Below are 15228 nucleotides of genomic sequence, written 5' to 3'. Positions count from 1 at the left end.
GACGTTAGTCTTTAAATTGTCTGAAGAGGAAGCAGGCCACACGGGTGCTGCCTTGTCCAGCTTCAATTTCGGGGGAAAACCCCGGAGGTATGACTCGTCCAGTGCACATAAAAGTCTTATTTGCCACCGCCAACTGGTTGCTTTGGATCTCCATTATCTGTGTTGACTATCCGGTCAGCAACGACACGATATGTATGTTTCGGTAAAATAACGTTTTGTGACTGTTCGGTAAAAGAAATATGTAGCCAATCTAACTTTATTTTGTTATGTTACACATGTGTGCGATTAAAATATTGTCATTATCTTGTAAACACTGAAAACAAGGTGTAAAATGCCATAAATGAAATGACCTCTACGCGTTATCAGTTAACAAATTCGCGTGCGTAGAGCACGATTTGCCGCCAAAGTGTCATACAACCAGATGTATAATTATAGTTAAAAAGCTTTCTTATTATTACAAAACAACGAAGTAAATGGTGTTTTTTTCTCCATACTTTATTACATTTATAGCAACCTTTTGCGTTTTTTAGCATAAATGAAATACGTATTCCGACGTATTATTATTTGCACGTTTAATTTAAGCACTGAGCGAAATAACAAAATATATTTTTTTAAATAATTTATTTCGACGATCGTTTTAAAAAGGGAAACAACCAACGATTAGAAGTTCTACTGGGTAGGAATTAACCCATTTATGCCTAGCGTCTAGAAAAAAGGCCTTGGCAAACAGCGAAGACCCAGATGAGACGCCGCATGATGCGGAATCTCATCAGGGTCTGCGCTGTATGCTTGAAATAATTTCTGTAAGAAATATTCTAAATATAGAAATAAATATACTAGACGTCCCTAATTTTGGAAATAAATTGATCCAATTTAGAAGAATGGGAGATTCCACTAGGCATAAATGGGTTAAACACAAGTTCGTTAGCAGTATGATGCACGCATAGTTGTTGTTCAGTATAAAAACCATTCCCGCTTAGCGGCATATTGGAAATCGCTTTATGCAACCAGAATAAAATCAGAACAGCTTGCGAGTACCGGTGACTTGCAGTATGTTCAGTTTTTTGCTGTTTAATTGCTTCTCATCGGTATCTAAAGGTTGGAAACGAATCCTTTAAAAATGAATCTAGAAGAAAGCTATTTTATTCATTTTACAAGGGACAATACATTTAACCAAGAGTCTTTATGGTGAGCTCATGCCTTTATTTACATGCATACATAGGTATAATACACGTGTGGTTGTTGTTTGGAGGTTTAACCAAGGGACCCGAAGCAGCGGCATCTCCCGTCTACGCAGTGCCATTCCCGGTTGCAGGTTCTGTTACCGCTGTCATGGCAGTCCCGCTGGAGGGCGCACTCAACATCCGCTGTAAATGGAAGACAATAACAAATAAATGATTGCGTCGCGCTCTGGAAAAAAATGGGCTTTATGCATGTACTTTAAGTTTCGTAAATATTAACTGGGACGATACTTTCCATATAAACTGGGTTTTCTTTTAGAAGAGAGTTCCTTTACATCCAAAAAAACACTTTAAGCGAAAACTGTCGTTCCTGATTAGAATGTGCGGGCTACACAAGCTAATATTGGACGATACTTTACGCACATCGTTAAGCCCGGTTTTCCCGGAGCGCGGTTAATAAATTGTTGGTGTATTTTCTTAAACTATATGAGCCGCGTTCTGAGAAAATTGGGCTTAATGCATGTGCGTAAAGTGTCATCCCAGATTAGCCTTTGCAGTCCGCACAGGCTAATCAGGGACGACACTTTCCGCCTAAACTTGATTTTCGGTAAGGAGGGACTTCATTGAAACTAAAAATAACATAAAAGCGGAAAGTGTCGTCCCTGATTAGCCTGTGCGGACTGCACAGGCTAATCTGGGATGACACTTTACGCACATGCATTAAGCCCAGTTTTCTCAGAACGCGACTCATATTATTTATTTTTCTGTGTTAACAATGTGTGTTGTTTTCTCTTGCACAAAGTAATACTATGAACTTTATAGAGATCGATTCATAGCTTGGCAAATTGACATAATCCATTTTGTCATATCGTATTTCGAAAGGCGAATCCGTAGTTTATAAAAACATGTCACAATGTAATGTATAGGCATTCGAGTGCGTTAAGAAATCGAAAAAAATCTAGCATTTCTTTGTAACGTTGATATTTGTGTTCGAAACGTATGTGTATCACGTGGTACAAATAAACGCTCGCTCTCACACAACTATGTATGAAAGTGATTTACTTAAAATACAAATTTTAGTCGGTGGTCATGCGTACGACATCAAACAGAAAATCAACAACACCAAGAATGAAGACGAAAATAAGTGCTCCAGGAAGAATATACTAACATGAACAAAGAAATAAAGAAAAGTGCCAGGACAGACAAGAGAGTCTTCTTTGACATCCTGGCAACAGAAGCAGAACAGGCAGCTGAAAAGAGAGACCTGACAGCACTCTGTACAAGATCACCAGAACTCTCTCTACCAAGAAGTCCAACCAAAACATACCAGTCAAAGACAGCGAGGGACATACTATCGCCAAGGAGGAAAACCAGAGGCATCGATTGGCCAAACATGTCAATGACCTTTTAAACCGACCTCAACGATCAGAGAGACCAGATATCCCTCCTGCAGACACTCCACTCAGAGTCAACACCAACCCTCCAACAAAAGCTGAGATCCAGAAGGTCCTTAAGGCGCTGAAAAACAACAAAGCACCTGGACCAGATGGAATTCAACCAGAAGCACTAAAGACAGACTCTTCCACCACGGAAACCATGCTGCTGCCCCTACTGCAGAAAATCTAGACAGAAGGAAGAGTCCCAGCAGATTGGAAAAAAGGTCACCTGGTGAAACTTCAAAAGAAAGGAGACCTCGGACTCTGCAAAAATGGCGAGGCATCATGTTACTGTCAGTGCCAAGCAAGGTACTAACCCGCATCATCTTGATGCGACTTAAAGATGCAGTCGACAAAAGACTCAGACCAGAACAAGCTGGCTTCAGAAAAGACAAGTCGTGCACCGACCAGATCGCCACGCTCAGAGTCATCATTGAACAGTCCCTAGAGTGGCAGTCATCGCTGTACCTAAACTTTGTTGACTTCCGCCAAGCGTTCGACAGTGTTGACAGAGAGACCATTTGGGGACTCCTCCATCACTATGGAATCCCACCAACATTTGTCAACCTGATTCAGCAACTATACGAGGGCACCACATGCCAGGTGATCCGCAATGGCAAACTGACAGAGGACTTTGAGGTAACTACAGGAGTCCGCCAAGGGTGCATGCTGTCATCGATGATCTTCCTGCTTGTGGTGGATTGGGTTATGCGGGAGACAACCAAAACAGGTAAGACCGGAATTCAGTGGACCCTGACACAGACCTTGAAGGACCTCGACTTTGCAGATGACTTGTGCCTGATGTCCCAATGCTTCCAACACATGCAGCAGAAAACGGACAACCTTGCCAGAGAAGCAGCAAAAACCGGACTGCAAATTAACATCGAAAAGACAGAGACCATGGCCGTGAACAAGAAACAGCAGAAGCCTATTTCCCTAGGAGACAAATAGCTCAAGGAGGTGGTCTCCTTCACCTACCTTGGCAGCGTTGTGTCAGCAACGGACGGTTCTGATAATGGCATCAAAGCTAGACTCGGAAAAGCCAGAAACACCTTCAACACTCTAAGGCCAGTCTGGAAAGCAACATCCATCTCTATCCACAACGTCAAGTCTGTCCTCAACTACGGCTCTGAGACTTGGAGAGTCACCAACACTCTGACCAACAAGATCCAAGTCTTCATGAACAGGTGCCTCCGAAACATCCTAAGGTCAGATGGACAGACAAAGTCAAGAACACCGACATATGGAAACAGGCAAACCAGGATCCCATCGGACAACAGATCGCAAGGCGGAAATGGAAGTGGATTGGTCACACCTTGCGAAAACCTCTGGAAAACATCACCCGGAATGCCTTACATTTGAATCCTCAGGACAAAAGACGAGTCGGACGCCCTAAGACCACATGGTGGCGATCTTGTGAGGAAGAAATGAAGAACTGTAAAATGTCATGGGGAGAGCTAAAAAAGGAGCCAAAAACATAGTACGCCGGAGGACTGATGCCGAGGCCCTATGCTCCACAAGGAGCTCAAGGGAATAAGTCAAGTAAAGTAAGTCAAGGTCATGAGTACGAGACCCGTTCGAGGCTTACTTTTTTGTGTTGAATTCCTTTCTGTATATACTTTATGTATATCCATTTCTTTGGGAAGAGCGTATAATTAAGGTATTGAAGAAAGAACAAAGTTGTGAGTGTACGTGTATTGTACGAGTATAAAACATCAACCTCTGTTAAGTTTTATAGGCACGGAAACACACAAACAGAAACAATTAAATATTTACAACTACTAGTTAAATGAACGCGACATATAGCTCTTAATAAAAACATAATGTCTTTCAGCAAAACAATCAAAACAATTACCCCGGAATGTGTTGCATTTTTTGGAAAAAAAACACAACTTATATGGGGATTTTTACGAAACTGGCCCATATGGGGATTTTTACGAAACTGGCCAATTTAAAAGCCTATCAAATTCAGATAACATATCAACGATGATTATTTGCATGACACTTCCATTGGTGAATAAAATGAACCAGCTTTGTTTGTTCCCACAAATTAGATGGGGTTTTCCAAACATGTGGAGACCCCGGTTAAAACTAATGCAAGAATATGCAAATGAACTTCGATATGGGAAATCGAAGTTTAATGCATGTGCGTAAAGTGTCGTCCCAGATTAGCATGTGCAGTCCGCACAGGCTTATCAGGGACGACACCATCGGCTTTTATTGAAATTTTTATTCAAAGGAATTCTCTTTTTACTGAAAATCCAGTTTAGGTGGTATATAAGTGTCGTCCCTGTTTAGCTTGTTTTGAATGCACGGGCTAATCTGGGACGACACTCTACGCACAAGCATTAAACTCCTTTTCCCAGAGCGAGGCTCATATAAAATGTCTTACTTGAGCACGTGCAGACGTTGCGTATGCATTCCTTGTGGAAACCAGTGGCGCAGACCAGGTGTGTGCACTCGGTGCTAACATTGTTGGTGGGACAATCCTCCGCCGTTATCATGGCGACTGCAATTTAGAGGTAAAGTCCGCACAGGCTAATCAATGACGACACTTTCCGTTTTCATGGAATTGTTTGTCTAATGGAAGTCTCTTCTAAACGAAAAACCAGTTAAGGCGGAAAGTGTCGTCGCTGATAAGCGTGTGCGGACTGTACAGGCTGATGAGTGACGACACTTTCCGTTTTATCAGAGCGAGGCTCAAAATGACATCTGAACTTCGATATCTTCATGTTGTTGGGAGTAAACAATGACTTTAAGGTATCTGTTGTTTGACAAAACGACATAAACATTTATTGGAACATAACAAAATACTTACAATACAAAATACAATATGTACATATTACCTACATAGAGTCCAAACAACTCCCATGAACTCCTCACCCTATTCCCCTTATATAAAATAACGAAGAATGTTTAAAATCGGGTATTATGTCCACTTAGGCAAATTGAAAACTTCCAATTAAGCAAGATTGAAATAACGAAGTTGAGCCTTAATATATATATATATATATATATATATATATATATATATATATATATATATATATATATATATATATATATATATATATATATATGAGCCGCGTATTGCGAAAATAGGTCTTGCGCCATAAACGACCAGCCTAGCTCCAGACCAGCCTGCGCATTCGAAGCTAAGAGACCAGGAACAATGCGGATGCGCAGTCCTGTCTGGAGCTATGCTGGTCGTATATGGCATAATACAAATTTTCGTTTGACACTGCTCAATTATTAGAGTTGTTAATTTGCCCAACAGGACACAATGATACCCACTCTCTGTAGTGTTTTTTAACAAATATTTAAATTTAATTTATTTAAACAAATATGACTCTTGATTATCAATCGTTATGTATCTAACGATACGAAAAGGTAACTTTTTTTTCTTTATGAATCGTTACCTTGCAAGTGATAAACAAAACAAACAATTAACTTACCATAGCAAACAGCTGCAAAAATTGCCACGAATTTCATTTTGATGTATCTAAGTTTTGAGGACAAATAATGTGAAGGCCCCTCTGACCCAGGCCGCCTTTTATACGTCTCTGATAACGCAAGGCTAGTCTTGTAAAAGTCACGCAGATCAACCTTTTAAGAGATGTTTGAAATGTTTTCAATATGGTTTGGGACAAACGTGTTACCGTTAATGTGCAACAATACACCGCAATCGTGACTAAAATAGTTAATGCGTCACAAATGAAAATAAGTAAATATGAATAATGTGAGCCTAAGTCACGTGCGGAAAGTGTCGTCCCAGATTAGCCTATAAGGTCCGCATAGGCTAATCAGGGACTACACTTTTCGACTCAACTTTTTTTTTGTTAAGAAGAAACTTCATTTCAACGAAAAAATGCACATGCATTTAGCCTAGTTTTCCTATAACGAGGCTCATTTGGGATATATTCGTTAATTTGACTTTGTTTAAGCCTAAAAAGTGTTGTTATTTTAGTAATCCGACATACTTTTATGTATGTATGTGCCAGTTCCATGATGATTTGGTACTTGTTCGTGGAAAGAAAACGGAATGGCTATTCGGATGATTTATTTCATGTCCTTATTTACGAAAATCACAAACCAAATTTGTAGTATGATTCTACTGTATCATGTTTATTAGTGTTGATTCGATACAGTATTATTTTATTTTAGGAATCGGTGAAAAATCATTGCAAAATTGTACTTTCGACAGTGTGTGAGCAAGTTCCTTTAACACAAATATAAAAATCTGGCAGTTATCCTATAAAAAGCGTATTGAATACAATGTGGAAATGGTGAGATCAACAACATTTATGTTGTAAAAGGAGGTTCAGATTGTGGTGCAGTGAGAATTTCGTCTCAGTCTTCGGAAAATGTGTGTTGTTATTTGTTAATAATGCAGAACAATAAAACAGGTTTGTATTCTCATTTATACATTCCCTTTTCATATAGAATATTACAGGATATAATTGTATGTATGTATAGTCCACGGCCAATGTCATGGTATAGATAGAGGTATGGTAAATTGAAGGAAAACCAACACAATTTGAAACAATAAATGGATTAAAAATACACATGATTCTTATATAGATATTGTTTACTACTCAATATCAATTTACATTTCAGATTACGTCAAATGCTTGGGATAACAAATGGCGGTGGGATCACATTTCGCATCTTGCATCCCAACAAAGCTGTCAGGAAGAAATTTGTATGTACGATTAGGGCAGTGTTTGTGAGACATACATGTATTCCAAATGCGAAAATCAATTATGCAGTATAAAGTATGATCGTTTTCCGTGATACATATTTCATAGCAAAGCATTAATTGTTTTACCTTTTTATAAAAAATCGATTAATGACTATGTTATCAATTTGTTTTGTCATATGTTTGATTCGTTTTTTGATGGAATGTCCTTTTTAATGACATGTTATTATGATCCATTAAACTAAATAGATTTGCATTTTTTATAGAAAATCTCACAGAGATCAAGGATTAAGCCAGTATTTTTTTTGAATTCCGGCTGTAACCTGAGTTCCGCCCGTTATCTTAATTTCGCCCGTACTCTCTCTCTCTCTCTCTCCCTATACACTTCAACACCGTTATTTCGAACACCGATAATCCGAATTCACTGTTATTTCGAAGTATTTTTTCGGTCCCGATTTTGGTTCTTCTTTGTTTAATGTAAAATTTCATTGTTAATCCGAACTTCGTTAAACCGAAGAAATCGTTAATTCGAAGTGATTCTGTCGGTCCCAACACTATAATTCGCACCTAATTATCAATCTTTAATCCGAAGTCAAAACTGCAAAATACTGAGCGTAATTTCACACTTTTGAAGTGGCGCGTCAAAAGCCGATAATTACACCTTTGTCGTCTGCGCGAACGCCGGTGTTCAGAGAGACATCGCGTATTATTAAAAAAAAGGTTAATTCATTTCCGAAAATGTATTCATATGTATGTATGTATGTCTGATAATTTGTGCTATTCGTTTTATTTTATATGTTCTGTAAATAGAGAAAAATAAAAACAAGAAAAAAATCTTTTATTCCCCCGTTTGTTACTTTTTTTACCGTTTGTTACGGTTCTTTAATCCGTTAATTCATTTCCGAAAATGTATTCATCTGTATATTCATGTATGACAATATGTGCTATTCGTTATATTTTATATGGTCTGATAATTGTGCTATTCATTATATTTTATATGTTCAGATAATTAGCGCATATTCATTATATTTAATATGTTCTGTACATAGAGAAAACATAAAAAGAAGAACAAGAATCGTTTTATTCCTTCATTTGTTACAAGTAGAAATCTATTGCAATCTGACAAGTTTACTTTTTTTAAGTAAACAATTATTAATAGTAGCGTTTAACTGAACCATGCGAGTTCCACAACGTTTTATTATTACAGAATCCTCAGAAGTCGTCTGTCAAATGTTTATTTCGAATTATCGTTAATCCGAAGTTTTTTTAACGGTCCCGACGACTTCGAAATAACGGTGTTGAAGTGTATATGCTATGAAACGTTAACGCAGCGATTCCAAAAAGCGGTTAACCCATGTATGCCTAGTGAACTCTCCCATCCTTCAAAATTGGATCAATTTATTTCCAAAATAAGGAATGTCTAGTATATTTATGTCTATATTTAGAATATTTCTTACAGAAATTCCTTGAAGCAAACAGCGCAGACCCTGATGAGACGCCGTATCATGCGGCGTCTCATCTGGGTCTTCGCTGTTTGCCAAGGCCTTTTTTTCTAGACGCTAGGCGTAAATGGGTTAACGTTCCGATTTCACAAAGTGTAGTCACAACGTGACAACGTACCAGACTAATTCGGACATATGCTGGGACATACAGGGATTGCAGACCGCACACATGGACTCGTCGACCTCAACATATCCAAGTATGGAAAGGATTTCCTTATCTGTTTGTATTTGTTCATGATGAGTTACCTTACGTGCACCACGATATTTCACAATCGCCCGAATTTTTGGTACAAAGCAGAAGTGAAGGAAGGCGCACGAGCCGCGCTCTGGGAAAACTGGTCTTAATGCACGTGCGTTAAGTTTCGTCCAAGATTAGCATTTGCAGTCTTCACATGCTAATCTGGGACGACACTTTCCGCTTTCACAGTATTTTGTGCTTTAAATGGAGTCTCTTCTTAGCGAATATTCTCATAAGACGGAAAGTGTCGGCTCTGATAAGCCTGTGATTAGATTGCACAGGCTCATCTGTGACGTCACTTTACGCGCGTGAATTAAGTCCGGTTTTCCCAGAGCGAAACTCAATTATGTTCTGTTATCCTTGGTCTATGTCATGTTTACTCACATTAAACTGGACCCAACATAAGCAAACACGAGATAATTTATCGTAAGTTTATGAACCTTAAACAACAGAAACAGAACAACGAAGAGCATTTTGGTGTCTAAAAAATTGCAGAAAAAAATATTAAAGGGAGACAAATGATTGTTCTTCTTTTACTTTTCTTTAAAAAAAGATTATAACGAAGAAGATCATGAAGGAAACGTGACTGAAAGCCATGATGGAAACCTGACTGAAAGCCGTGATGGAAACCTGACTGAAATTCGTGATAGAAAACTGACTGAAAGCCATAATAGCAACCTGACTGAAAGCCGTGATGGAAACCTGACTGAAAGCCGTGATGGAAACCTGACTGAAAGCCATAATAGCAACCTGACTGAAAGCCGTGATGAGAGACTGACTGAAAGCCGTGCTGGAACCTGACCGAAAGCCGTGATGGAAACCTGACTGAAAGCCGTGACGGAAACATGAATGAAAGCCGTGATGGAAACATGACTGAAATCCATGATGAGAGACTGACTTAAAGCCGTGATGGAATCCTGACTGAAAGCCGAGAAGGAACTGACTGAAAGCCGTGATGGAAACCTAACTGAAAGCCGTGATGGAAACCTGACTGAAAGCCGTGATTGAAACATGACTTAAATCCACGATGAGAGACTTACTGCAAGCCGTGCTGGAAACCTGACTGAAAGCCGTGATGGAAAACTGACTGAAAGCCGTGATGGAAACTTAACTGAAAGCCGTGATGGAAACCTGACTGAAAGCCATGCTGGAAACCTGACTGAAAGCCGTGATGGAAACCTGACTGAAAGCCATACTGGAAAGCTGACTGAAAGCCGTGATGGAAACCTGACTGAAAGTGGTGATGGAAAACTGACTGAAAGCCGTGATAGAAACCTAACTGAAAGCCGTGACGCAAACCTGTGTGAAAGTCGTGATTAAAAACTGACTGAAAGCCGTTATGGAATCCTGACTGAAAGCCATGACGGAAACCTGACTGAAAGTCGTGATTGAAAACTGACTGAAAGCCGTGATGGAAACATGACTGAAAGTCGTGACGCAAACCTGACTGAAAGTCGTGATGGAAAACTGACTGAAAGCCGTGATGGAAACCTGACTGAAAGCCGTGACGAAAACCTGACTGAAAGTCGTGACGGAAACCTGACTGAAAGCCGTGACGGAAACTTGACTGAAAGCCGTGACGGAAACCTGACTGAAAGTCGTGCTGGAAACCTGACTGAAAGCCGTCAGTAGATGTATTTTAACAAATGATTCAATATAATTTTTAAGCATTTGTCTTAAATATCTTTGAAATGGCTAAATCATACACATATTTTATAATTGTATAGAGTAATTGTGTGGACTTCAATCTGTGACGGCACTTAACACACACGCATTAAGCACAGTATTCCCAGAGCGGGGCAATCTGTGACGGCACTTAACACACACGCATTAAGCACAGTATTCCCAGAGCAGGGCAATCTGTGACGGCACTTAACACACACGCATTAAGCACAGTATTCCCAGAGCAGGGCAATCTGTGACGGCACTTAACACACACGCATTAAGCACAGTATTCCCAGAGCGGGGCAATCTGTGACGGCACTTAACACACACGCATTAAGCACAGTATTCCCAGAGCAGGGCTATCTGTGACGGCACTTAACACACACGCATTAAGCACAGTATTCCCAGAGCAGGGCAATCTGTGACGGCACTTAACACACACGCATTAAGCACAGTATTCCCAGAGCAGGGCAATCTGTGACGGCACTTAACACACACGCATTAAGCACAGTATTCCCAGAGCAGGGCAATCTGTGACGGCACTTAACACACACGCATTAAGCACAGTATTCCCAGAGCAGGGCAATATGTGACGGCACTTAACACACACGCATTAAGCACAGTATTCCCAGAGCAGGGCAATCTGTGACGGCACTTAACACACACGCATTAAGCACAGTATTCCCAGAGCAGGGCTATCTGTGACGGCACTTAACACACACGCATTAAGCACAGTATTCCCAGAGCAGGGCAATCTGTGACGGCACTTAACACACACGCATTAAGCACAGTATTCCCAGAGCAGGGCTATCTGTGACGGCACTTAACACACACGCATTAAGCACAGTATTCCCAGAGCAGGGCAATCTGTGACGGCACTTAACACACACGCATTAAGCACAGTATTCCCAGAGCAGGGCAATATGTGACGGCACTTAACACACACGCATTAAGCACAGTATTCCCAGAGCAGGGCAATCTGTGACGGCACTTAACACACACGCATTAAGCACAGTATTCCCAGAGCAGGGCTATCTGTGACGGCACTTAACACACACGCATTAAGCACAGTATTCCCAGAGCAGGGCAATCTGTGACGGCACTTAACACACACGCATTAAGCACAGTATTCCCAGAGCAGGGCTATCTGTGACGGCACTTAACACACACGCATTAAGCACAGTATTCCCAGAGCAGGGCAATCTGTGACGGCACTTAACACACACGCATTAAGCACAGTATTCCCAGAGCAGGGCAATATGTGACGGCACTTAACACACACGCATTAAGCACAGTATTCCCAGAGCAGGGCAATCTGTGACGGCACTTAACACACACGCATTAAGCACAGTATTCCCAGAGCAGGGCTATCTGTGACGGCACTTAACACACACGCATTAAGCACAGTATTCCCAGAGCAGGGCAATCTGTGACGGCACTTAACACACACGCATTAAGCACAGTATTCCCAGAGCAGGGCAATCTGTGACGGCACTTAACACACACGCATTAAGCACAGTATTCCCAGAGCAGGGCAATCTGTGACGGCACTTAACACACACGCATTAAGCACAGTATTCCCAGAGCAGGGCAATATGTGACGGCACTTAACACACACGCATTAAGCACAGTATTCCCAGAGCAGGGCAATCTGTGACGGCACTTAACGCACACGCATTAAGCACAGTATTCCCAGAGCTGTGCTCATATAAAGTTTGTTTATATGTGACGCACACTCATTATCAGAAGAGTGCTATAGGAGATATGTTAAAAAAAGACCATCGGTTTTGATATTTTTATTTAAATATTTCATATAAGCAAAAGCATTGTTTTTAAATGTACATGTGTATATGCTCCAAGCGATGTATGTTGCGTTCCCCCAAATTTACAGTATGCAAATCGCCCACTATAGCGTTCTTTAATAGATTAATTGCCTTTACATTTGTGTAAACCTTAGCAACGCCCCTGTCTAAATATATTACGTGTAATAATACACATTAATTACTGAATAAAAAAACGTCTGTTACGACAACTATGACTATTATCAATATAACAATAATCAGTAAGTCACACAGTGATCTTTACACATGTTAGAACAATTACAGCACTGTGGTATTTTGTTTTCCATTTTTATTTGAATGATTTATTACGAATACATTATAAATTATTTCATACGACGTCGACGTTTCTAGCTAGCCTCCGATGTCTCCATAGCAGAGGCACCTGGCGTCCACGCAATGCCACTCCCGGAGACACTTGATGTCCGTAATGCCCACGCAGTCAGACTTGGTTGCGCATGCGTGGTTAACTGAAACCAAGGAACTGATAGTGAACTAAACAGGCAAATCAGGGACGACACGTTTGGCTTTTATAGATTTTTATAGAGTATTACAAAGGTTACCTGAGCACGTGCAAACGTTCCGAATGCATTCCTTATGGAAGCCGGCGGCACAGACCATGTGTGAACAATCTGAAGTGGCGTTGTTGTGTGGGCAGTCCTCACCCGTTACCAGGGATACTGCAACAAGTGTATGTCGTTTGCAAAATGTACAAAGCCGCCGTGGTTGATCAAACAACATAACTGTGCTTTTTATTGGAGCTGAACATCTCATTCTAATTGTGTTAAAGTTCGTTAGATCAAATGAGTCGCTTCATGTCAAAATGGGTCTTATTCCATGTGAGACCAGCGTAGCTCCAATACAGCCTGCGCATCCGCGCATTCTGATGAGGAGCTACATTGTCCGCTATAAAGTCATGCGACGGTTTGTGGTCTCATTAGCTGACAGGGTAGCGCCTTACCAGATTGCGCGTATGCGCGGGCTGGTCTGGAGCTGCGCTGGCCACTTGTGTCATAAGACCCATTTTGTGTCACAAGACCCATTTTGTGTCATAAGACCCATTTTGTATAACGTGGCTCAAATCAAACTAGTAGATGGTATCGATGGTTTTTATGAATTGAAGTTAGCTATGTATTACTGTACTAACGTTGAAATGGTAAATTTCACATTTGGTCATTAAAACCAAGGTCAAAAGTAGTTAAACTATAAAAGAGTGACTCAAAAGTAATCTGACAGGCACTAGAGTCACAGGCACTCCGATGTCAGAGTGATCTAAATAGTTATTCATTATAACCTTGCATTATACATGTTAGATGACATGTGAGGATAGTCAAATTGATCGTATGTTGCTAATTAAAAATACAATAATGTGTTTTATCGTAATACATGTACTTGCAATGTTAACTTAATAAAGGTACCAACTTACCAAAGCAAACTGTTGCAAAGTATGCCACAATTTTCATTGTTAACAGTATCACAAATGCGATCGAATAGTTTGTGAACGAACATGTGATACTACATACCTTATAAATGTGGCTGATAATTGCCCTTAGGTCACACTCAAGCCAATCTTTTTCGTAATACAGTATAACAATCACCTGTCGTTCGAGTAAAATAAACCAGAAAGAAACACACATGGTACAGTTTGTGACATGCGTTAGACTTGTCTTAGGGTACTTAAAGCACAAGGTATGTGACATATTTATCCCTAGTTTTTAACATGCGACAAAAGTGCATTGTGACGTCGCATTGACTTGACGTTGCACCGACTTTCAATCGCATAGACGTGACGGCGCCTAGATGTAACATCACATAGACGTGACGTCAATTAGACCTGACGTCGCACAGACGTAACATCGCATCTATAGACGTGTCGTCGCATAGACGTTACACGACATAGAGGTGATGTCGTATAGACATGACGTCGCAAAGACGTGACGTCGTATATACGTGACGTCGCATAGACTTGACGTCGGATAGACGTGACGCCGCATAGATGGGACGTTGCACAGGCGTGCCATCGCATCGACTTGACATCGAATAGACGTCATATCGAATTGACGTGATGACGCACAGACGTGACATCGCATAGACTTGGCATCGCCATAGACGTGACACCGCATTGACGTGACAAACACAGACTTGAAATCGCAAAGACGCGATAAGGATAGACGCGACGTCGCAACCACTTGTCTTCGCAAAGACGTGTTTTCGCATAAACGTGAGTTCCTATAGACGTGCTTTTGCATAGACGTGACGTCGTATAGAGTTGACACCGCCATAGACGCGAGGTCGCTTAGACGTGACGCCGAATTGACGTGACGACGCACAGACTTGATATCGCATAGACGCGATACGGATAGACGCGACGTCGCAAAGACGTGTCTTCGCCAAAACGTGTCGTCGCATATACGTGAATTCGCATAGACGTGTCGTCGCACAGACTTGACACCGCACTGAAGTGACTTCCTATATACGTGACGTCGCACAGACGTAACGTTACATAGATGTTACGTTGCAAAAACGTGTCGCACCATAGACCGCATAGACGTGTATTGGCACAGCCTGTCTGTTTGGAATAGACGTTTCGCCGCAAAGACTTGACACGTCGCAGATGTGACGTCACATAGACGTGACGTCGCACGGACGTGTTGCACCATAGACTTGAC

The 15228-nt window shown here is 40.9% G+C and overlaps 2 protein-coding genes across 2 annotated transcripts; both read right to left on the bottom strand.

Annotated features, from left to right (window-relative positions):
* Window positions 1–1182: 1182 nt before the first annotated feature.
* On the bottom strand, window positions 1183–6235 carry LOC127841796 (serine protease inhibitor Cvsi-2-like). Its single transcript, XM_052370872.1, has 3 exons — window positions 6073–6235; window positions 5010–5126; window positions 1183–1367 (listed from the first exon to the last, which is right to left on the bottom strand). Exons 1-3 carry the CDS (start codon window positions 6107–6109, stop codon window positions 1255–1257), a joined length of 267 nt encoding a protein of 88 aa, XP_052226832.1. The 5' UTR covers window positions 6110–6235; the 3' UTR covers window positions 1183–1254.
* A 6601-nt stretch (window positions 6236–12836) lies between these two features.
* On the bottom strand, window positions 12837–14081 carry LOC127841794 (serine protease inhibitor Cvsi-2-like). The gene is made up of 3 exons (XM_052370870.1): window positions 13986–14081; window positions 13123–13239; window positions 12837–13029 (listed from the first exon to the last, which is right to left on the bottom strand). Exons 1-3 carry the CDS (start codon window positions 14020–14022, stop codon window positions 12914–12916), a joined length of 270 nt encoding a protein of 89 aa, XP_052226830.1. The 5' UTR covers window positions 14023–14081; the 3' UTR covers window positions 12837–12913.
* Between the last annotated feature and the right edge of the window lie 1147 nt (window positions 14082–15228).

Source organism: Dreissena polymorpha, chromosome 8, assembly GCF_020536995.1.
Source record: "Dreissena polymorpha isolate Duluth1 chromosome 8, UMN_Dpol_1.0, whole genome shotgun sequence".
In the NCBI taxonomy this organism is placed as follows: Eukaryota; Metazoa; Mollusca; class Bivalvia; order Myida; family Dreissenidae; genus Dreissena; species Dreissena polymorpha.
The sequence above is the reverse complement of the archived record's forward strand: the minus strand, read 5'-3'. Positions and strand labels throughout refer to the sequence as shown.